Source organism: Anser brachyrhynchus (assembly GCF_964034855.1).
Source record: "Anser brachyrhynchus genome assembly, chromosome: 1".
In the NCBI taxonomy this organism is placed as follows: domain Eukaryota; kingdom Metazoa; phylum Chordata; class Aves; order Anseriformes; family Anatidae; genus Anser; species Anser brachyrhynchus.
The window spans coordinates 157,194,360-157,218,135 of record NC_137694.1 but is presented as its reverse complement, the minus strand read 5'-3'; the positions used below and the strand labels follow the sequence as shown (position 1 = coordinate 157,218,135).

Below are 23,776 nucleotides of genomic sequence, written 5' to 3'. Positions count from 1 at the left end.
GGAAGTAGACACATAATTAGGTTAATCTGTGCTATCTTTTCATGTGAGTTGATTGTTTCTTTACTATGGACATATTTCTTATAACAGCAATAAGCTTGCCAGATTGCTTGGAGGCAAATCAGGAGCAATTTACCAAGCATGTAGCTACTATGAACTGAAATCTTGACATAATAGCAAGCTGTGTATAGCCACTCCTACCTGCCAGTTATTACTCATGTTAGCTTTTTACTGACACATTAAATTTCAACCGCACCTTTCTTTCACAAACAAGCACTTTCCTTAAACTAAACTACATCTGTGACAAATAGCTGATTTTCAGCAAAGCTTACAGGAGTCTAAATTCAGAATGCAGTGCAGAAGCAACTGAATTACCTGCACAAAGTCCAAAAACGTCAATGGAAGCAAGTCATCCAGATGGCCAATATCTTTTGAGAAACGATTTAAGATTCTTCCTACAGAAATAGAGTTGGAGAAGAAAAAGGAAAAAAAAAAGGTAAATACAATTCCTTGAAAGATCAAAATACCTTAAACACACCATGTTTTACCAGTTTAGTAACAGCTAAAAGGTAACAGCTGGAATCTAAAGATAAAAAGACACCTTTGGAAAACATTATGGAAGGAGATCTTTTACAATCAGTGCAATGTATTTGAAGAAGAATACTTTTTAACAAATGCCTTTCACCCAAATACAAAATATTACTTGAAAGTTGATTTTATTTTTTTCCTAGCAGTTTAAGCTAATAGTTCAATATAATTTAACAGGCAAAACACAAAAGCTTCCTGTGTTCAATGTGTGCAGGTGAAGAGTTTTGCAGTACAGGCACTGTAATACAAGTTTCATCAAGTAACATCAGTCACAATCTGTTCCTGCCCTTGACTGAAACACACTCATGCATGTATGTCTTAGATAGATCATAGTTGATCCAAATGATCCTTTTAAGTATTTCTGTTCCCATCCCTTCACCATTATGTGAATTCAAATCGCAGGCATTTCTGAAATAAAATTTCAGATAGATTTGTTTCCATGCAGCCTTATATTTATACTTATTCAAAACCTTGACAATACTGATCTTCGTTAAAACTAATAAAACAATTTTTAATCTGCCATCACTGAAGCATTTACACTCCTCTATTTTCCCAAGTTCTACTTGAGTGAAAAAAATCAGAGCAATAATTCTTTAATTATTAAAGTCACAACACTGCCACCCGTAAGTGGATTAGTATCTTTCTCTATTGATGCCTCAACTCACCAGGAAAGAAACTAAGCTAAGGATGGGAATCTGTCCTTTTATAAGGTGTGCAATGCCCGTACATGCATTCGCATTGCTTTTTTATCTGCATGTATCTTGATTCAATTATTACTTCTAACTGGTACAAACACATTCACTTCATTGGCAACAAAAGACTTTTTTTTTCTTTTTTTCAAAGGAGCTCATTAAACTGAAAGTAGTTTTTTTAAGTTTCTATGCAGTACGTTGGAGACGTAATTCAGAGATAAGAGCCTACACTGAAGTAACTTCTGTAGCAACCATCGCTCTATTTTTCTGTTCATAGCTGTCTTGGAATTACAGATTTTGTTGCATAACATTGATTTCTTTTTTTAAAGGAGTTTTTGTTCTACACCAACCAACATGCAACACAATCCTCTCCCCAGGCCTGGGACATGACTCCAAAGAAAGATTCCGGTGGTGAACAGCTTGTTCTGTGGTACTCCCGTACCCAAGGCAGTTCCTTCAGCAGGCAACAGTAGGATTCATCCCATTTATAGCCATTGCACGCAGAGAGGAAGGGTATACAGCAGCACAAGATTCAGCAAGAACTTCATCAGTTTCTACTGGAAATATCAGCTGGGGATTTCATTTACGTTACAAAGGGATAGATATATTAGAAGGAACACTAACAAAATTTCTTCCAAGTTTCCTTTTCCTGTGACTTCCTTACTTGGCGACTGCCCATGGAAGAGTATGCACACCCTGCACGCATGCTTGAGCTAAGAATTCTTAACATCTCTAAATATCACATTCCAGGCTATTTTCCAAAGAAACAAGACTTCATAGGCAAAAAATATATCATCCAAAGAAGTGAAATGCTTCCTTCAGGAAGGGTTTTCCTTAGCAGCCTGTCTTGGAGGGCACATGAGGAAAACAACAAGGCAGGGCAGCTGGGCTCAGGATATTGGCTTTCTATCCCCATCTTAGCCTCCTGTCTCCTGAACTACCTCATTCTACATTACAGAGCAAAGGGCAGAGAAAGGGGAGGTTAGCAGTGCCCAGCCCCTTGGTGAAATGCCATGAGAGGCACTGAGGACAAACTGCACACAGGAGGAAAGGCTCTGTCCCACGGCCTGGAATCCTCACTTTAAGTCAGTCTTATAATCTTCCTTCACCTTTTAACCCCAAGTAAGTTTTATTTGCCATGGCTGCAGAGCAGTGGCAGCCCAATATAAGAAGCTGGCCTGCGAAGGCTGTCTGACATGGCAGCGGGTCATGGCCGCCATGTCGCCTAGGCGGGGGCCGCCATGATGCTGGGGCCGCCCTGCAGCCAGGGCACGGCTTGGGTCACCACCAGTGCCCTCGGGAAGCGAGCACCGCCTTCCCCGCCCTCCTGAGGAACGGCACATCCTAACTTGTTCCTAGAAAAGTGCTTATACTCACTTTGGACAGCAAGGACAAGGCCTTAGGGGCTAGAGGAGAGAAACCATTACAAAATGCTCACTAACTGTCGGAAGCGATTTAACTCTTTCCACTTCCAACAGCACCCTGGAGTTCAGTTCCCATTTTTCCCCCACCTGAGATCTCTATTGATGAATCACCAGTTAAATTTGCTGAAGGAGGAATTTTGCAGGTGTTGAGTTTGGGCTCAGTTTTTGGTAGTTGTTTGGAAGCTGTGTCCATCCTCAACCATTTCCTGAAAAAATTTCATTTTTGCAACAATGATTTTTAGGCTGCAAGCATGATCTGTCAACTTTTGGTTGATCAGTGCCAACACAGATATAGATGAGAAGTGCCTAATGTTTGCATTCATTCTGCACACTAGAGGTGGTTGTAGTAATATATTCTCTTCTACAGCAATACCTCTTCTGGTGAAGCTGTTTGAGGAATACAGTGACAAAAGCTCACCTTTCGGTGAGCTCGGTCTCAGTACTCCTCTGGTCTTACTCCTTTTTCAATGTATCCACTAACAATTACTCAAGTTCCCATGAGTAATCAAGTTCCTAATTAACTGCCAAAACTGTATTTTTGGCCATCGCCTTTAAGCACGGTTACATTTAATTTCATTCAGTGCCTCCACGGACTGTGTTTTGACAGAGCTACAAGCTACCACTAGGAAAGTGGAAATTACTCTGACGTTATCAATAAAACATGAAAACATCTTTTAATCTGCCTAATCCTCTTTAAAATGTAAATACAGTAATTCTGTAAAATGACATGGACTAAAATATGAGTGAGCAGAAGAAATGGTATATAGAAGACAAAACTTGAAAATAGTGAAACCTTTTACAATCCACCTCTTACAATTAAAATGGTTTAAACACTGGGGACATGAATCAGCCGGTTCCCAAATAAATACCAAGGTGAACCTCTGACAGCTGAATTTTATTGCTTTAGAATTTTCAAGTTATTGGAAAAAAAGTTGTCTACAGTCTATTTAGTGTTTGCATATAGTATTTCCAGAAAACAGCCCCTGAAATCATTACGTCTAAGCAAATACCTTGCTTCTTGCTAAGAGGTCTGCCTCTCCCTCTCATGATGCTGCTCTGTTATTCCAGTGATAATTTCAATAAAAAGAAAGCCATGCAGTTCTATTTTTGTTGGTGCTGGTTTTCAATAATATTACCCCACTGAGGGTGTAAGAGAAGACACAGGACTGGAGATTTATTTCAGATCCTGTTAATAAGGATATAACTGAACTGGCATTTTATTCAGCACGTTCTACACAGAAGAAAGCTATGGTAACCCACTTAAGCAAGTGAGTTCCAACACAAGAGAGCAGAGAGAGCAATACAGCTCCAAGAAGCAGTGCTGTACTTTGGAAACATCCACAAAATACCCCACAGCCATCATGGTGTTGCATTGAGAGCAATTGCTAAATTTACAAGGATGGCTACAAGTAAATAAGGTCTATTTTGCAAGGTATGAAGAAACAACTGTTTCCATTTACTGGAAGCACGGCACATCGGTGGCATGTTTATGCATTATTAACCATGCAAGAGAAAATCTTCCAGATAGGAAAGTTACAGTAGTCACTTTGAGTCAGGACTCGAAATGCTTGCAGTTATGACTACAGTTTCTAGCAGTATTTGCAAACCGAACTTTCTGTAGATGGTTCTTCAGACCAAAGAAACTGTTGCACCTGCTATTCAAGGACAGAATCTGCACAACTCATGTTAAAAAAAAAAAACAAAACAACTCTCCAAAGATTCTAATATCCTGTTCTCCCAAACTCAAAGACTATCAACATCACCTTCACACAATAATTAATACTTAAAAAAAAAAAAAATAACATCCTTACATGAGCATTCCTTAAGTGAATGACACATGCCAAGAGACGGTATTTCTTAAACTTAACACAGTACTTTCAATTCACAAAAATCTTCCAGCTCACTTAATACTTGCCCCCTTTACTTATCCCAGTGAGTTTCAGTCTGAGCTTCAAAAGGAAAAAAGAAATACTAAGCCTAAAACTTGTAAGCCAATTGAAATTTCGTTAAACAGCTACAAAAAAATAAAATAAAAATCAAGAGCTGAGTATACTGATGTTACAACAGCATCCAGATTTGCAAATATGATCTGCTGCTTTAACCATTCTCAAGCTTCCACTTAGTGTGCTGTGTCAGTAGCGAGCTGCAGAAGGGAACGTGCTATATTCAACAATTCCCTGTTTGTTTTTACATCAAGTAACTTAATCAGAACACACACTGTTGTTAGATTTCTTCCGAAGTAATTAAATAACTATTCAATGCCAATTAATCACAGTTAAATAAGAGTCTGTCACCAAAGTGCTATGTACACATTTGAGACTATTTTATGGTCAAATACTTGGCAGTATCAAAGTTAAACAATGATTCATTAAGCCTCCTCCACTACACAATAGTTAGGCTAAACTTGAAGTAAAAGAATCAAAACTCTTTTGTTCTCCATGAAAAAGACATCTAACCTCAGTAAGTGATACTATTTTCTTACTAACTCTGTAAACTGCTTTAATTGCATGAATCAGAATGTGTTCAGGTGCGATATACCCACTTTGCTGCTGCAGGTGCCTACTGATAGTTTGGAATCGATGTTCAAACCTATCATCCAAACAATGAAAACACTTGACAGTGTACCACACCTACTTAAAATGTTTATACATACTTCGCGATGAAAGAAATATAATCCAAACTGAACCAACACTTGTGATGTAAACACCAGAAAAGAAGAGGATTTTTTTTTTTTTTTTAAACAAGAAACTAGGATCCTCCACAGGAAAAGCCAAATGCCACCAATAGCATTTGCTATTGTGCAACCTAAATTCCAAGCATCAAGGACTCTAAGAGCTGCTGTACATTATTTCTAAATGTATTTGGCATTTCTAGTATTCTTTGTTGGCCACTGTATTCACTGAAATACTTCTATGTAACAGAATAAAGCAGACAGATTGATTTTATATACCTTGCAAAGCCTTTCTACCCACTTCCTTCACCATACAGAGCAGAAATTCTTCGTTACCTCTCTAGTCCACTGATTCATCTCTTTGGAAAAGAAAAAAGGTTTTAAGAGAAGGACCTTCTAGGGATGGAAAGGTTTTGCCACTTGTGTGTGTGCGTGTGTGCACGGGTGCACACATTTCGAACATTTTCCCCCCTCAGAGCTCAGGCTAATCCCCAATCCAGGCAATTTTAAATGTATCATACTTTAGTTCGCTACACGTTTTATTAATAAATCCTGCTTTGCTTAGTAATCTAGACAACTCCATAGCAACTGGTCTAAATACCAATTTTCTTGTTACAAGTACACTGCATTTCCCGGGGAAAAAAGTATTCAAAATCTCTTCATCTAGTGTAACAGTGAAGACAGAGATGCTTCCCCACTGCCCAGTCCCCATGAAGAAAAAGTGACGAATTAAACGTTATCTTCTTCTCCCCACTGCAAATGAGCAGAAACCTGTCTGAAAGCAACTTGCACCGCTAGGAACGGATTCAATAAGGTACTTAGTCATATCTGTACAAATAACGTAAGCAACTCTAACTGTGATTGCACACTTGCTCCAAGTCAGTCGTGCCACAGAAACGCTCTCCTGGTTTAAGACAACTTTAATTTGGAGGGATTGCACTTCACAGCTACCTACTTTAATCAGCAAGGAGGAGAAAGCCCCTGTGTACTGCATTCTGCTGACAGCACGCTCCAGAGCGCTGCTGGAAACAGGGATGCGGCGCACGGTGACCACGTTACTGCGCTGTCATCATTCTCCATCCTGGGAAGGTGCATTACAACAGACCATACCTATGTTTTTGACAAGATGAGCTACAGGTAAAGGTGTTAACTTCCCCTAAAGAGAGAAATAATCCACTTTAACAGTCCAAATTACAGACTACAAAACCAAAGTATTTTAAAACATACATATGGCAGTATAATAATTCTCAAACATGCATCTATAGTAATAAAACAACGCCCAAAGGTGGGAATAAAAGAAATAACTGCACAGGCTGTTTAAACATGCACCAGTTTAGCTACATTGAATGTTTCCCATTCTGTCAGGAGCATAACTCGACAGCTCCCCGCCTATCTTGCTGTTAAGCTATGGCATTCAGTGACTGATAAGTCTTCACCCGTGCTCAATTCATACACACACACGAGAAAAAGAAAAAATGGGGGGGAGAAAAAGTAGCGTAACTACAAGGAGCCTTCCATTCCATCAAAGCAGTGACAAAAGTGGATTGTCCATATCAAATGTTGGCAGGAAGCAGACATTACATCAACCTTGTAAAATACAACTATGAAATCAACAAAGTAATTAAAGATGGATTACTGACTTTGAAAGGAATTGTAAGTTTGTGAAATATTTCTTCAGAAAGAAAACTGGAAATGCATCTCCTGCATAGCTGTCAATTACAGATCTACTCTGGCTTTTTTTCCTTATTTCGACAAAGAAACGTCAATAGGTCTGTTATCTTTTTTTAATGTATGTTTAGCACCACATGTCCACATAAACTGCCATATACAGCATTACTGTCTTCCCCACAGGCATCCTATAAATATAAATAAGAAATGCTACCCCATTTTTTTTTTCTCTTTAGCAGCCTGAATCTGACAGGAATATTATCACTTTCTTAGACATTTGCAAATAGGCACAGTGGTGCTGGGCCAAAATATGCTGAGATCATAATATCCATTTATCTAAACTGCCAGCACATAATAAATTCAGGTGGGATGCTTTCTATCCAAATTAATTTACTACTTGAAAAGGACTTTTACACAAATGCTGTCAAACATAAAAACAGCATAAGAAATGAGAAGAAAATATAAATGCTGTGTTTGTTCTTATTTTTAAGTGTAAGTTTTAAATAAAAAAGGATAACTATTGATGATGGTAAGAAAGGAAAACAGGCTTCTTTGCAAACGAATTTCTATTTTTACTGATAATGGAGATGTCTACATTACTAGCAAACATACACTGATCCCAACTATACAGTTGTTTCTTGAGCTTTCCAGTCCACCAGAATCACTCAGGACTCTCTCTAATGAGCTACCAATTAGAATTACCCTGCTTGTAGAAAATCAAAAAATGTCAGTGCTCCACGCAAGTCCCACTTATCCCTTTTCTAAATTATGTGGCACAGTTAATTTGTTGGTTTTGTCTTTCTCGATGTCAGAAAAGCATGTGTTTTAACATCAGTTACCACCAGCCGAAGTCTCCCTCTCCGTTTAAGACACAATGCAGAAAGCATATGTAAATTCTTCATTAAAAACAGAAGCATACAAAGAAAAAAAACCTTTATGAAAAAAATTGTAACCTTCCTTCTTTCTTAAATTGATTTCATGCAAAGTCTCAAAATACTTTCTGCATTGCATTTGCCTTTCATATTATAAGTCATTACCAACTACCCACGTTAGCTCTCATTTCAGAATTCATAACAGAATTCACGGTACGTTTTTAGCTTAAGTGCTACACCATATTCAGTAACAAAACAATTTATTTTATAAAAGCAAAATAGATTTTGGATAATATATCCATTAGCAATTTAAGAATTATTGATCAATGTAATATCAGCTCCAATGACAGTAAGTAGCATTCACAGCTTTTCATTTTTTACATTACTGTGAAATAAAGTATTGGAATCATTTAAAGTAACAATCATCTGGCTATATAACAATGTTTTATCCTATAACCCAAGTACAAAGCCACATCTCCACTTCATAATTAGAATGACAATGAAAGCAGACATCTGATGTGGCACACATTGCTTCCCTGCCTTCCCCCCCCCGAGTAATTCTAAATTTTTGCATACATGATCTGCAATGAAGATTGCTGGAACAAAGTTCTAACAATTCCACAAGTTAAATTCTGGATATTTTCTGCCCATTTTTTTTTTTTAAATACATTCACTGGAGCTTTTTTAAGTTCTCCAGGGTTTAATGAATAAAATTAAAGCCACAACTTTATATTGTACTGTACAGCAGAAATTAACAAGATAAGGCCCAAGTCCAACTGAATCAAAAAATAAGTATTTATACAGAAGAAGGGGTACAACAGAAGTTGACACTTTCTTCCCTCCCCTCCTGAAGGAAAAAAAAAAAAAGAAGTTAACTCCTTGCAAATGCTGAACATCTTTTTCAAGACCAGTCGGTAAGCTGCACCCTATCTACTGAATCTCCTATTGATTTACACCAACTTTTTCTACTCCAGATGTAAAGTTATCACCACATTACAAAGCATAACATAAAAGAAACCTGCAAGAGTATGTATGAAATATAGGCCTACATGGACTTTTTACAGGCCACGTTATGATTAAACTCTTTACGAATCTACTAAACCACAAACACATCCACCTGTGAAAGAGCATTTGTGTTGTCCAGTTCTCCTTTCTGCTATAAACCCAACTGGGATTGAAATACATCCCAGTTGTTGCTTTGCTGCTTTTGTTTTAAGGTGCCCAATGAGTTGAACTTAACACATCAGAAATCAGGAAGGACTGATATATCTGAAGAGTGCTGTTGCTTGAATTTTTACATGACAGGAGAAGAGGTACTTTAGAGCTACTTTCAGATCTGGGGGGTTTATACATCAATATGATCAATACAAGGATTAAAACGAAAAAGGAAGAACAAGCCACCTTTTGATAAGGTTTTCCAACACGGTTCGAAATGTCTTGGTTCCAAAACGGTTTCAAGAATAGGCTTTAAATACTGTATTTCAGACAAGTATCAGGAAAAAAATTTCACAAAGCTCTTGCAAATCTGCCCATATTTGCTGATTTTCTTACCATCCTTCCCCCTCTTTCTTAGGCATTGAAGTTAGAATGGGTAAATAACATCCCAGTCTCAGACGACGATAACCAAGTAGGACATCACTGAAGACAAAGTTTTTCTCTCCTGAAATCTTCAGCAGACATTACTGTGTGGCTGATAGAGTGATCATCAGGAAAACAAGTATTATCCTATATTTTACCAATCAGATACCCTCCCACATACTGAAGAAAACAACTCCCATGTACTCTGTTTTCTCCCTTTTCTGAAGCCACGGAAGAGAATTCCATACAGACTATTGTTGTGAAAACTGAGACAGGACTTCTGGCCTCTATCTAGCCCATCCATTTTGGAGGATAAAGTCTTTGGGCAGCTCAAAGAGCAGAGGCATTTTACGTCCTCATCTGACTTTGAAAACGCTCATCTTCTGCTTGGCGTGCTACTTTGGTTCGATCATTCTCTTTTCTTTAGCATCAGTTTCTTTTTCCTTCTCTCTTCTTCTGGAAAATGTGAATTGTTTAGCAAGGAATGATTCTCTCTAAAGTTCATTCCATATGTACACATTTAATGAGTCCAGAAATACCTTTTGCTTTTTTAACAACTCAAATCATAAAAGAGCCACTGCAAACCCCCAGGTTTGGCTAGCCAGAAATAACAACAGATGAAACCAGGTAATGTTTCTTTTTTTTTCATCTCACGTGGAAACTCATTACTACTGAACCCAAGAGAAATGCCAGTATAACTGTCAGAAAATTAGAACCGTGTTTATTTCAGTTTGCTATGCAAATAATCAAAGCATTTGCTTTTAAAATTTTCTGTGTTACTAAAAAAAAAAGGACATGCCTCCCCCACAAAGTTAAAAAATTTGCTTCAATTTAGGACAATTTAAGCCACGTCTTAGAGCAAAATCACAGAAAATTTGGGAACAATGAGACTTGGTATCATTGACAAAACCTCAAAGGAAAAAGATATTGGGAGACTTGTCATCCTATTTAAAACCATGGGTCAGGACACTTCCACGAGCAGTGAGGGCATCATTCTCACCAACCACAGAATGTGGGTCACCCACCTCTCTGGTGAGCACGTAATTGCTACTCTGCAGGCAGTTCTGCAGCAGGCCTCCTTCGGTCATGCCTGTCGAAGCTGTTCTCCCTTTGGATGAATCAGCGAGCAAGTATGGCACCGGAAGAAGGCAAATGAGTGTTTGCCTGAAGGCTACGGCAATCAGCATGGGAGGGACTTCAGCTGGATTCAAATCCTCTTTTTTTTTTCCCCCTAATTTGGGGCATGGATCCTTTCCTGAGGACTGGGCTGTAGGGTATAAGGAGGGATGACTTCACCTCCTCTTCAGTTTTGTGATTGGCATCAAATTCCCCTTGCAAATCTCGCCTGAGAAACGACCAAAAAATCTTTTGTCTCTGAACAGCTGAAGGCAACAACCACTTCCCAAGCGTTTTCTTCGAGCAAGAAGTGCTGTCCAAAGGAATCTAGATATAGTCTGACAATGCATTTCTTTGGGCCATCAGCTTCCAGGGGAGAAAAATCACTATAATGTAAACTTCTTTACAGCCTAAACTATAATTAACAACACTGAAGTGGAAATATGGGGTATAATATACATTCAAATAAGAAAAAAGTAAAATATGACCTCTTCTCTACTGCATATTAGATTCATTACATTCAAAGAAAGAAATTTTAATAATTAAATGCTAAGCGCTGTGAAAAGTTGCATTGCACTGTATCTGACTTTACTGTACCCCCTCTACTGGGCAACTATTAAAAAGCTTCACCTGAAAAACAAAAAAGAAAATCATACGAGGAGCAAGTAGCTGCAAGCGATGACTGCACTAAAACACCACTGGTGTATAAATCAAAACCAAAGAAGTTTTAATGTTCATATAAAAGTATAGCTTAAGTTCATCCCCCTAGAATTCCTGACAGCTGAACGCTGGAGATTTTTACCTAAGGAAGTAGATTAAATTACATGAAAAACATATGCTGTTTTTTTACCTAAGGACGTAGGTTAAATTACTTAATAACATATGCTGATGCTTACATTGCTCAAAATTAAGGAAAAATCTAGTATGACCCTATAAAATTCTATTTTTTATGCCTTTTAAATAATAAGAAAAACTTAGAATGGCAAACTGAAATATGCTAACAGCAACATTTCTTCACTTTTTTGTAAACAGAGAAAAGAATTTCACACACATCAAGGAGAAAAAAAAACGGCTTCTCTGAACAATCATTCAAGCAAAAGTGAATAAAATTTACAGTCTATTTTGTCTTTGTTCAATTCAAAGATAGACTTCAATGTGAAGCTCTGATTTACAGCTGTCCAGCAGTCTGAACGCCTAAATAAATAAACAGGCAAAAATAGGAGAGCACAGTCTGTAACAATGGACTCCTGAGAATGCTATCATTTGTTATTTGCATGACAGAAACTCCCAAAGAAGGGCTAATATATCTGAAGTGGGAGGCAAAGCCACTAGGATGCATGCTGGACAATCACATAGCCAGCGGCATGCCCTTCCCTCAAGAGTTTCTTGTGTCAGTGAAGGGAAACCAACACAATCGGCTGTAAAAGGAACAAAGAGCAAAGGGAAGATGCAGCAGTAAGTTGGAACATAAAGTTGCAAGACAAGATGTGTGCCTTTTCATTTTTTTTAAATAAGGGAAAACAAAGGGGTCAGGGAATTAACGAGTTTCTCCACCCATATGTTTAACTAGTGTCAGTTTGCAGATAATGTGGTTACAATGATACTGGTATATCTTGAGAGATGATTTTGAGATGAAGGAAAGCCAGCCTGTGGATGAACTTTGCTGCACAGGGAGCAGGAAGTTACAAAGATGTAAGCAAGAAAGATAAGCAGGCAAAATGATGATGGAGGGTGGAAGAAACACAGGAATGTGCCAACAGCTCCAGTTACCAGGTGCAGAAATAGTAAAAGCTTTGCAGGGAAAGAGGGCTAATGCTCAGACGAAGCCACGCTCATTTCTGCACCTCCTGGAGTCTTCTCTCAAAATACACTGGGACTGTGAGATCAAGAGCCTTCTCTCCATCTGGCCCTGGGGAGGAGCTGCAAGACAGCACTCACAAAAGACTAGCTGGTAGTAACAGTCACAGAAGTTGCCAAACCTGGGATGTTTGGATATTACAAGAGCTTTGCACTTATTGATTTGAATTTTAGTCCCGTGCATATTGGCTGCTTGCACATTCCCTCTCCTTCACTCTCTGCTTCGTTCACTCTATATCCATTCGCTGTCTTCCTTGTTTCCTCTCCTTCACCTTCCTTCGACATTTCTTCTTCTATTCCCCTTCACCGTGGCACAGCACAAGTTCTTGGACACAAACAAGCACACTTAAGAACAGAATACCACCCAAGCACAACCAAGGCATGAAGCCAGACAAGGAGAGATACAGAGTATATTGAGGTAGTGGGGAGGGCAGACTTTCCTTCAGAAAAATAACCCAAGCAGCACCTTATGACATGGACTCAACTGGGACAAAGCCAATGAGAAGGGAAGGCAAACAGAAGGTGGCTGCAAGTAGAAGAGTGCCTGAATTAATGTTTTGGAAATGCAGTGTAACAAAAACAGACAGATAGGGAAATGGCAATAGCTACATGAGTCATAAAAGCAACAAAGGGACGCTTTACACTGAAAAACATGGGAAATCCTTACAGCAAATGAGATATCAGGTTGTGAAATAGTTCCCAAATTAAAACTGCGGAAACCACAACGCCATTGTCACTTAAAGAAGGACTGCAAAATGCATTCAGAATACACCACATAGCCATAAGTCATTTGATATATGCTGACTATTCACAAGGTTATACTTAGATGAGGCAAGACTTACAATCTGTTGAGAGCAACGCCTTTGAAGAACAGTTCAGATGATTTTAGTTTCTTCTTGCATTAAACTGCTCTTACAGGAGCATATTTCATTCCACAGCTACAAAACTGTAGGGGAAATAGCCTGTTCTGTCTACAGTTAGTCTTCAGAGTATACTCCAATTAGTTCCTTTAATTTCATTCACACGTGGTCTTAAGCTTTCACAAGGCTGATTAAGATTTCAGGTAGAGAAATTCTCAGTAAAAGCCTTCTTTCTTCCTTCAAAACAAACATGTCTGTCTTTGGGTCTTAACAGTTCACTTTTCCAATTATTTTATGCATTCACTTTGTATCTCTAACATTAATTTTTATTAATGAAAATTTAACATTAGTTATTGTTTTAAAATCAGCTGCTTATCTGCAGAAACGGTATCAGACACATTATTATGAAAGGAGGTTCCAGGATTGCAAGGAACTGGACAACTACAGGAGCAATGCAAAGACTGTAACAAAAATACTTTCAGCTATTAGTATCTAATGGATTTAAAATTAAAATCTTTTCATGGACCTGAAGTACAAGTTATATTTTGGAATAAATACTACAGACTTTGCAGATAATCACTGATCATAAACTGATCCTAGACTTTTTGGGAAAGGTTGTTATAAAACAGCTACATTACTGTTATTCTGCATTTTAAAAAGGCATTAACGAAATCCCTGATAAAGCAGGACTATAATGTAAAAACACACATCCAATAACAAAATTAAATGACAGAAAAATATCTATGTTTTTCCTTCCCTCTTCACATAACAGCACGATCAGAGAACTTACTCCTGGATCAATTTGTGAATACTGTTAAAAATATGAAACAGAAGTGTAACTTTAACAACAACAAAAACTCTATGGAAGGCAAAACAAGTCAACAGCCCAACCACTGCTCATATTACAGAGTATTAATTATAAAATATAAAAGTTAGCATTGTATATATTTAATTATAATAGCTAGAGCACAAATGTTGGCTCTAATAGTTTTCAAAACATAGCTCAACTTTATTAGATGCTTTTCATATGCATTCTGAAGTTGGATAATCATACGCCAATAATCCAATGCCTCTTAACTTTCTGAATGTGTATTTTGTCTTTGGCAGAGGAAGTCCTTAAACAGCAAAATATGAAAGGTCAATTTCTAAAGTTTTTAGTGGTAAACTCTACAGTGGTCATGCTTTGCATGCAAGGAAGAGGTAACAATCAAGTTTAAGTGTTTGGATCATTCTAAAATCTTTTAGGACCTTCTGGACAATTGCATTTTTAAAAAATGTATATTTTTATTTTTTCAAAGAAAGACCACTGAAATGTCTCAACATCAAGGTTTTGTACTCTTTCATGATCTGTTATTCTTCTGCAAAACTGTCTTATCACCATTAGTATGTAAAGGTGTAGTCTTATGAAACAAAAGTCCTTAGAACAGCACTTGTTTCATGTGGTGAGGTCTACTCCACTTTACAGAAGACTTCTTGCTTCAGCAGGGTACCACCACCCTCATACTTTCAGATGTCTGTCCACGATGGAAAACCTGGCAGGACTGGGACTTGAATTAAGTCAAGGTTTCACAAACTACCTGAACGAGAAACCCAAATGAACACTGATAACAAGACTTCAGATATGCTGTAAAATAATATTACTAATGTGCTACTGCTTGCACGGGTCACAATCTTTCCTCCTCAATGCATTCAGACTCCCAAACGACCATTATGTACAGAAAAGAGACGAACTGAAAGGTTCTGACATCAGAGAATTCAAACTGGATTTGAATCCCATTGAGGAGGTATGACTCATCTCTGAGGTTTAAATTAGATTATCAACAAAGTGAAGCAGCACAGTAAATCTGTAATAAAAGACGAATGCCTACAGGAAAATAATTTTTGCCCCTAGTGGCAGATGCCTGAACTTTAAAGGATCTGAGACTAAGCTCTTTGTCTAAGCCTTCCTGACAGAAAACAATTGAAATAATTTCTTTAGTTGGTCCAACTTTGCTCCATATGCCACATGGAAACAATATCTAAACCCTGTAAAAGAAAGTATATTGTCACTTCTAAACCAATTGAGGATCAAACAATTTACAGAAACCAAGACTTATTTTGCTGACAATTAAGCTCTATCACCAAGACTTGAGATTCAATGAAATTTGACAATTGTGAAGAAAGAGGCTTTTGTCTAAGTAAGTCTGAAGCATTTGGAAGAATCAACAGAAAATCAGAAGACCAAATTAGATCGAAGTATCAGAGCCTTTGAGGATAGTCTAGAATTCAGTAATTAAAATAACTGAACTGCTTTGCTTTGCTCTGTTTCCTCTCTGAATTACTTTGGGTGTTACAGCAGAAACAGAAATACAGCAAGAGGCAAATTTGGTCTGAGGAGCGAGCATTACACCCACTGCATTTCCTCCTAGATCAACAGTGCGTTTTGTTTGCCTAGTCTGCTGGTCAAGGCCCATTACAAAGAACCTCCATCCCTTTAAAGATGAGAAGAGAAACAAGTACAAGCTGCTGCTGTACACGGTATCTAAGGGATGTGAAGGGCCTTTTAAGTCTTTTTCTTCCACGCTGAAAACCATCACATTTACTTTGTAGTAATTTAGAAACAACCCAAAGAAGTTTGCAAATTTTGGCCTATTCTAGCATTGGAGGTTACTAGCTTGCATCTCCTCCTCGTGGAATCAAAGACTGAATCCTGTTCCTCCAAGAAATGTAATACTAGCTTGCTCTCCTGCACATTTAATCAAAAAAGAGGTAAAGACTTTGGTTCAAAACATCTCCATGCCTACTTTACAATTAATAAAAAGCATTCAAATGTCAATTGAATATCTTGCAGAGCAGAATTACAAAAAACACAAGCAAAGTGCAAAGGTATTAACAAACTAACCTGTCCTCACAGGAGTACGCTTTAACCCGAAAATGTCTCAGATCATTTCAGAAACTCTGGATTTTGCATTTCAAAAAATGTTTGTGTGTTTGTTGGAAGTACATAATAATGTTTCTTTATTGCATGGCTAAGATGGGAAAACAATTAACGAAAATGTATTTTTCCACAGGAATGTTTCTTAGTTTTAAGCAAAAGACCACTTCTGGAAAGTGACAGATTGGACATTTCCACTCTCGAATACCCAGCAGGTGAACACAATCATCTGTATAAGCCCTCATAATCTGTGAGAAACACTTATTTCTGAACAATCACTTCTAAACACTGTTCCTTAAGCCTTTGGTAGTAGCTGAGCAACACTCATTATTAAACTGAGGTGCAGCAGAGTTTATTTTTTCTTATCTCAAAAAAAAAAAAAGTTGGGATTGTTTTTTTCATTTTTTTTCCTTCTGAGGATTTTTTTTTTCCAAATATAAGCAGCATTTAGTGAACGGCTTTGAATTCAGTATTAAACCACACTCGTAGCTTAATTATGAAAAAAGATCATTGTCACTACACATTTGGAATATTAAAACTTGTAAGCTTTATAAAAACCTCAAGGCACTTTTTTTTCTCTCTCAAGTTTGGCTGTATTTTGAAAGTACTCCTTAGATAAGATTTCTTAATATTAGAACAAGTCCAGTATAACTAGTTTTCTGCTGAAAATATTGGGAAGAAAATGTTCCTTCTATATTATTAGTTCAATAGAAAAAAAAAAAAGATGACACTTCTAAAGCTAAAATCATCTGTATTAAACAATTCTTGTACTTTCAATTTGCAGAGATTTCTGTAGACACCTTTTGCCCTGTATGAACATCATATATTTTTTTCTCCAACAGTAGAGGAGCATCAGCTGACTGAAAGTAGCTGCCATCAACTTTTCCTTAAACCATTTTTACCATTTTTTTTTTAGTCAGGAAATACCAAAAATATTCTGGAAGGTAACAGTAATGGTTTACTTTTGGCTGGTTGTTGAGACTGGCAAAATGAGGAATTGTTATTCTGAGAGGAGTCTGGGGAATGAAGGAAGAGAGGAAGGAAAGAGGCATTATACTACTATCAGACAAAACATATTATATATATGTGTGTGTATATATATATATATATTTAAATTACGATTCATTCCTTTCTCTTTAGTGGTGAAAATTTGAATATTGAGTACTGTATAATACCCATCCGTAAGCACATAAGACAGCTAGGTACCCTGAGTTCCCACACTAGGGTACAAGAAATACAGCTCTTTTGCCATAAGCTTTAGAGCAGAAATCTAACTTCGGAGCTCCAAGTCATGCCCTGTAAGAGTCTGCCTCTCTATCGTGTACCTGATAAACCTAAGCTAATGTTAACCTCTGTCAATACCCTTTTTTGCCTCGTCATTTCTCATTATATATGATATTCAAACTGGAATCCTAAATTACTAGAAAACAGAAGTAATCATGGATTTGAAGAAGTTCCATGATTTTACTCACTGAGCCCTTAACCTCCATTATTGAAAGGATAACCTTACTTGAACAAACATGCCATTTCTACTTCATACTTAACAATAACTTAACCAAGTAATGGCATACAGCAAATCTGATCTGAATGGGCACAGGAACCCCAGCACTTCAGTTTGCTTTTAGTCTCTCCTTTTGTAAAGTGAAAAGGCTAGGGTCCTACCTCATTAGGCACTGCAAAGATTTGCTCACATTTACAGGTCATAACAAAAATAGAAGGCTCTTCACTAAGTTGCCCAGCATTAAGAATATGCCCCCTGTTTCAGTAAGAGGAAAAAGAAAGCAAACAACCAGTGATAGACAGCAACAGTACTTCTGATACTGTTCATTATCCCACGCAGTGAGATGATCACCACATATAAAACATTTAATGCTCTCAGTCCAATCTCTCTAAGTGAAGGCAGACACTCACCACCTTCTCTCTAAAGACCGGCATGACAGATTATAAACATAAGTGTACTGGAAGAAGAGACGAATGAGGTAGTATAAAGTTTATTTATAGCTTTAAATTTTCACATTAAAAAAGAAGGGAGAAAAAAAACACAATACTGAGCAAATGCCCCCAGCATCTAATTACTTACTGTCCTCTGGTCATGTCCTAGAAGGGATGGGGTGGGAACAGTACTCCAGTATGAGAAATTAGTTATGACATCTCAAAAACAGATGTAGAAACTTTGTCTGAAAATTCAGACTGAACTGTATTTTGGGTTGTGAACATTCAAACTGATGAACACGAAATGACACTGTGAAATGAATACACGCAGGGACAAATGAACATGTATTCCTGATGAAGGGAAGCTTACCACAAAGCTGTTTCTTTTTTTTTGCCTACGCATGAATTAGAAATATTCTTCGTTGCATCATTTGCATATTAAACAGACAATAACTTCATTGAGAAAAAACAGGTTTACCACACACACAGAAAAATCTCATCACATCTGATAAAAAGAAAACTGAGGAAGAAAAGAGTTAGGCCATCTCTCCTCCATCTATTATACCTTATAATTGCCAACAATAACGTTCATATCCCATATCTTCACCTTCTCATTTTTCCATGTGCCGTCAGATTGTTCTGCGCTCTGTAGCTCAACACTAATACAGACTAGTGAATAGTTAAGCTTGAAAGAAAGCAGGATGTATGCAGAACACAGTGGAAAGAGGTTGGGAGAGATGAAGCACAGCATTCCCAGACACAGAAAGTAGAGGATAAATTCAGGTACACTGGGGGTAAAACTCAAGGAACATGCTGGTGTAGAGAAAAAGCATGACCTTACGAGGAGTTTAACTTCAACCTCCTTTGAGTTTACTAGTGTCCTATATATTGCCCAAGTAGCTCACAATAAAAGTTTAAGGTGTTTTGTTAACCTCAGTGAATGTTTTTTAACTGGAGAATGAGGAAGGATGAAGCCAAGCTACATGTGCAAGCAGATCAGTAGTCACACATCTTCTGCAGCAGTGAGAAGTCCAACAAGAAAACAAAAACACCTCATGAGCACACGGCGCACTTCTGTTGTGAACCAGTCAAGAATGAAGACTTAGATACCTTTCTCCTATATACCACTCAGCTTGCTTCACACACTGGCTCTGTGAGTACATTCTCCTACCTAGTACTTAGCTGAACAGTGGATAAAGCAGCTTCAGCCTCTTCACACATTTCACAAATCCCCTCATTCCACAACCTCTTGCCAGGGACCACCACAACTAAATGTTCTGCTCAAGCAGAAATCAAAAGCTATGGCAACAAAACATGCAAGTGAGAATCACCTAGGAGAGTGTTCAACATGTGCCCAAATTTAAATCAGCATAAAAAAAACCACCTCCAAGAACATGTAGTTTCCAGTTTCAAGGCATCTATCTCAAGGCAGGTATTGCCATAAGCAATAATTAAAATGTCCATTACCTAATGTTGTTCTAGTTATAGCACTACTGTCTTGTAGCTAATAAACAAAAAGGAAGTTTTTCATATATTTGATACTATTTTAAAATACTCTGTAAAGCTGTCTTAAGACTGGTGGTAGTCAACATTTACAGCTTGCCATACCACTGATTCTTGAAAATATAGCATTATTTTGCTTTAAATAACATTAAAAAAATCAAAACTTGAAGGAGGTCCTCTGTATGGATTCAGATGAATACATAACAAAAAAACACTGACAGAGTATCTGCCCAAACTGATTCCTAGAAAAAGGACACCAGGGGAAGACAGGGTGGAAGCAATCAAGTAATGTTGGCTCATATTATTCACAAATAGTTCAGTAATTAATTCTGACTGCCAAGTTTGTATTTTTCAAACAGAATAAGCCCACTAATGTGGAGCTTGAGTCAATACCTCCAAATGCAGAGACACCCCACTCCTCTAGTTTTAGATTTCTATCATTCAGTTCTTACTCTGGATTGCCAGAACAGGCAGATTCACATGCAACATCCATTCTTTCCTACACTAAAATTTTAATTTTGGATCGAGAAGTGCCTTTTGTTTCCAAACACTCTCTAAGATCACCACAGGCACAAACTAATCTTCACTTGTTGCATAATCTGCAAGATGCTGGCAATCTGAAAAAAAAAAAAAAGAATAATTAATTCACCCAGATGCTGCAGTGCAAATTACCTAGGATCATCTGGGAGAGAGATTTCTGTGCATTACAAAGCAGAAAACCAGAGCTAATGAAATGAGTTTGCACTGTAATAGTCTTTGTTTTCTTTCAATTATCAGCCATTCAGATAAAAAAAAAATAACAAAATGGGCTGTTTTTTCTGCAAACACCACAGTGGCCTAACTGTATCTGTGTGTCTCTTAAGAGATGACAATAAAAGGTTATGGCTTGGGAAAGAGGCCAGAAAAGCCAATGCCCTGATGTGTGGGGCTTTATCCCGAGATGTGGGAGCCCCATCTCTTCAAGACCCTTAGAGAGCAAGAAGATTTGGGCCTCCCTTCCCACACTCCACAAGCGTGCTCTCACCACCTGGCTGTTTGCTCTCCTTGCACTGCTCTTCCCCAAAGTAACTGTTTTGGAAATGCTTCTACCTTGCTCCAAGTTAGGATGTAAGTGTTTTTTTGAGAGCTTTTTCCTCGTTTTTCAAAAATGCTCATTCCCCACCTAGAACTGGTGTCCATAGAGCGCAAGAGAGAAGGCCCTATGCACGTGCAGCCCCCAGTACCCACTGCTTAAAACAATCACGGCAACATCCAGCAAATTTTAAGCAAATGAAAAATAGCAAAAATATAAATATATTTAAGCTAGTTATTATAAAAAACAAAAAACCCTTCGTGCTTCAGATTATGTCCAAAAGCTGATCTGCAGTAGCATCACGTCAGCGAGGCCGTCTTTTAACCCCTTCACGGTTTTTCACTGATGTTTAGCAGCCTCTCCCTCTGTTTTCCAGTGCCTCCAACCACCATTTCATTCCTACTTGTCTCAAGTCTTGTCAAAATAGTCTGCTATCTATGCGAGACTAAACCATAACACCATTTTTGCTTCCCTGCTACACTTGCCGTGTTTCTGAATGGCTTCTGTTCAGCCTTCTAAAACCCATACTTTCAATTAGGCTCCTCTGTGCCTCCTTTTCCTTTGGCTGACGCGTGGGAGCAGCTTGCTTTGTGGTCGCCTTAGCAAATGAAAAACCAGAAATGAAGTACCTGGGCAGGTCAACTTATGGTCAGAAATGAGTTTCGCAGCAGGCCATCTTCCCCAGCAGGGGATTTTAATGTGAGGAAGATAGAAAATCCCTGTGAAGGCACGTGAAATCTTGTGCCAGGGAAGCAGGAGACTGCGCTTGGGAGTGGTCATCAGCACAGGCTTCCCACTATTTCTGTCTGAAATAATGCACCGTCCCCTCCCACAAACAGCTTTCTCTAAACCTTTCAATTTTATCTCACATACGAAGTATAAATAGGGTGAGCATTGACTTGGTGAACCGGAAATGTAATAGGCTTGTCTCATCAGTTTACGGCCAGGTTTCATTCAATTATTACTGTAGAGAAAAATAGGATAGAGTTGAATTGGGTTATGCTAATGGATAATAAATGTAAACATAACTCCACAGTGCTATTTACTAACTTTGAAGACTACTCCTACAGCAATCAACTTTATAAGGCTCCAGACAGAATCATAATAGCGATAAAATACATAGAAGCATAAGGCTATTTAAACTCTTAACAAAAGCCACGATAATACTAGCAGTAAATGAGCAACTCCCACAAAATATCATTTAATAATCACGCCCTGATAAGGTTTAAAGTACACATCGCCATTGTTATATGAAAAAACATTAAAGTTTTTTTGTGTGTGTGAATGCATGTAGCAACCTAACAGGTTTTAATTACCACACCTACTCCAGTGACGAGCTGTTCCACTCAAACACCCAAACATAATATTTACAACCTTGTGCGGTTGTTAAGGATCTCGGTGATTGATGGGACGTATTGTGTTGTCATCTCACCAACAACAAATGCAAGTGATTACCAACAAGGAAGAGAGAAGCTGTTTTTATTTTACAACAAGAGGCTGTCCTGTAGGGACTTTTTTTTCCCAACATAAACTAGCAAACCTATGCACACGTGAAGGTGCTTTGGAGCTTGGAAGAGAGAGTGGCAAACAAAGCCTTTGCTACATTAAGGACAATGTATTCCTTTTGTATTAGCTTAAGAGAACATGCCAGCTGTCAAGAGAGCTAGCATACTTTTTCACAATCCCTCAGAATTCGTCTTGACCACAAGGAAGTATCTGAAAACTGCATCAGAAAGATAGCATAGATCTTGTTTCAGAAAAAAAGAAAGCAATTGAGTCATTGAGTCAAATAGGAATACAATACCTTTTCTGGCATCGCTACTGAATATTTATATCGGTGATGAATGAGACTACAAACGAAATATTTTAACATGAAGCTTTGCCTTGTTAACTGCATGATATGCCAAAACACCACCTACTATAAATCACAGGGTTTAAGACCAGTATTTCTTGTTTAAACATGCTACTTGTTCAGCAGAATCACTTGTGTGAACAAGCATACATTAATGTACACTAACTAGAGCAGTTTCACTATCCAACTGATAGAGCTATAATTTAACAACCTCATTATCAGCATTGTAATTTTCAGACTGCTGAAATACCATATTTGTTGCAAATATTATACAGCTTAAATACTTTAACAACATTGCCCATTTGAAGCTTCTGTCAGATAAAACGCAGATAGGCACTTGTGCATTGACGAACAAGCTTTTAATCCTATAAAGAAACTTTCTCTGTCAAATTATAGGTGTTTCAACACTTGAATTATGATCACCATAATTAAAATCCTTATGCCTTAAAGAAAAAGAAACTCTTCATTAGAACATCAGTTTTCTTTCACATTTTTATCTTTTAATAGTTGGAGTTTGCTTTTATATCCTGTTATTAGCTATCACTTCAGCATGTCATTTCTGGCTGCCAAGACAGGAGAATATAACCTGGTCAGTCCTCAAAGTTTGGGTAAGTACCCAAAGGGGTCAACGTTTATTTACAGCTTCCACAAAGCATCTGGAAAAGGGAAAAAAGAAAAAAAAAAGAGACACAAGAAAAGAAAAGCTGCTAATTTTGCTAATTTAACAGATAGAGGACAACCATCACACAATTCAGTGTTTTCTGTTTCTAGGAAGGCCAGAATGCTGTAATGCCTGCCAAAATATTTCTCCTCCTTCCATGAACTGTCAGAATGAAGAGTTTGGAGAGACAAATTAAAAAAAGAAAAGAGAAAAAAAAAGAGCAAAGCTTTCATATGCATTTCTGTAGTGGTTCTGGTTCAATTTGAATTTTAGACAGATCTCTAGAGGGGGAAGAGATTCCTATTTTATCTGAACAAATTCATGCATATCATTCATTCATTCATTCATTCTTGTAGCAACCATCAGCACAGCAGCAGCAGGTTTCAGTTTCCTAAACTCAATGCAATTCAGAATTACTCACAATCTCCACTAAAACTACCACTGCTGAAAGTGATGCAGTTATACATTAGCATTCCTTCTCTAAAGAAATCTCTGTCCCCAAATCCCAGAAAAGAACAA

General features: G+C 37.8%; 1 protein-coding gene across 5 annotated transcripts in view; it reads right to left on the bottom strand.

Annotated features, from left to right (window-relative positions):
* ABCC4 (ATP binding cassette subfamily C member 4 (PEL blood group)) overlaps window positions 1-23,776 on the bottom strand; it is a 151,738-nt gene that overhangs the window by 67,851 nt on the left and 60,111 nt on the right. For all 5 annotated transcript variants that reach the window (XM_080606013.1, XM_080606011.1, XM_080606014.1 and 2 more), the window contains one exon: window positions 373-452. In XM_080606013.1, coding sequence (XP_080462139.1) covers window positions 373-452 — 80 coding nt within the window. The remainder of the gene's footprint in view (window positions 1-372; window positions 453-23,776) is intronic.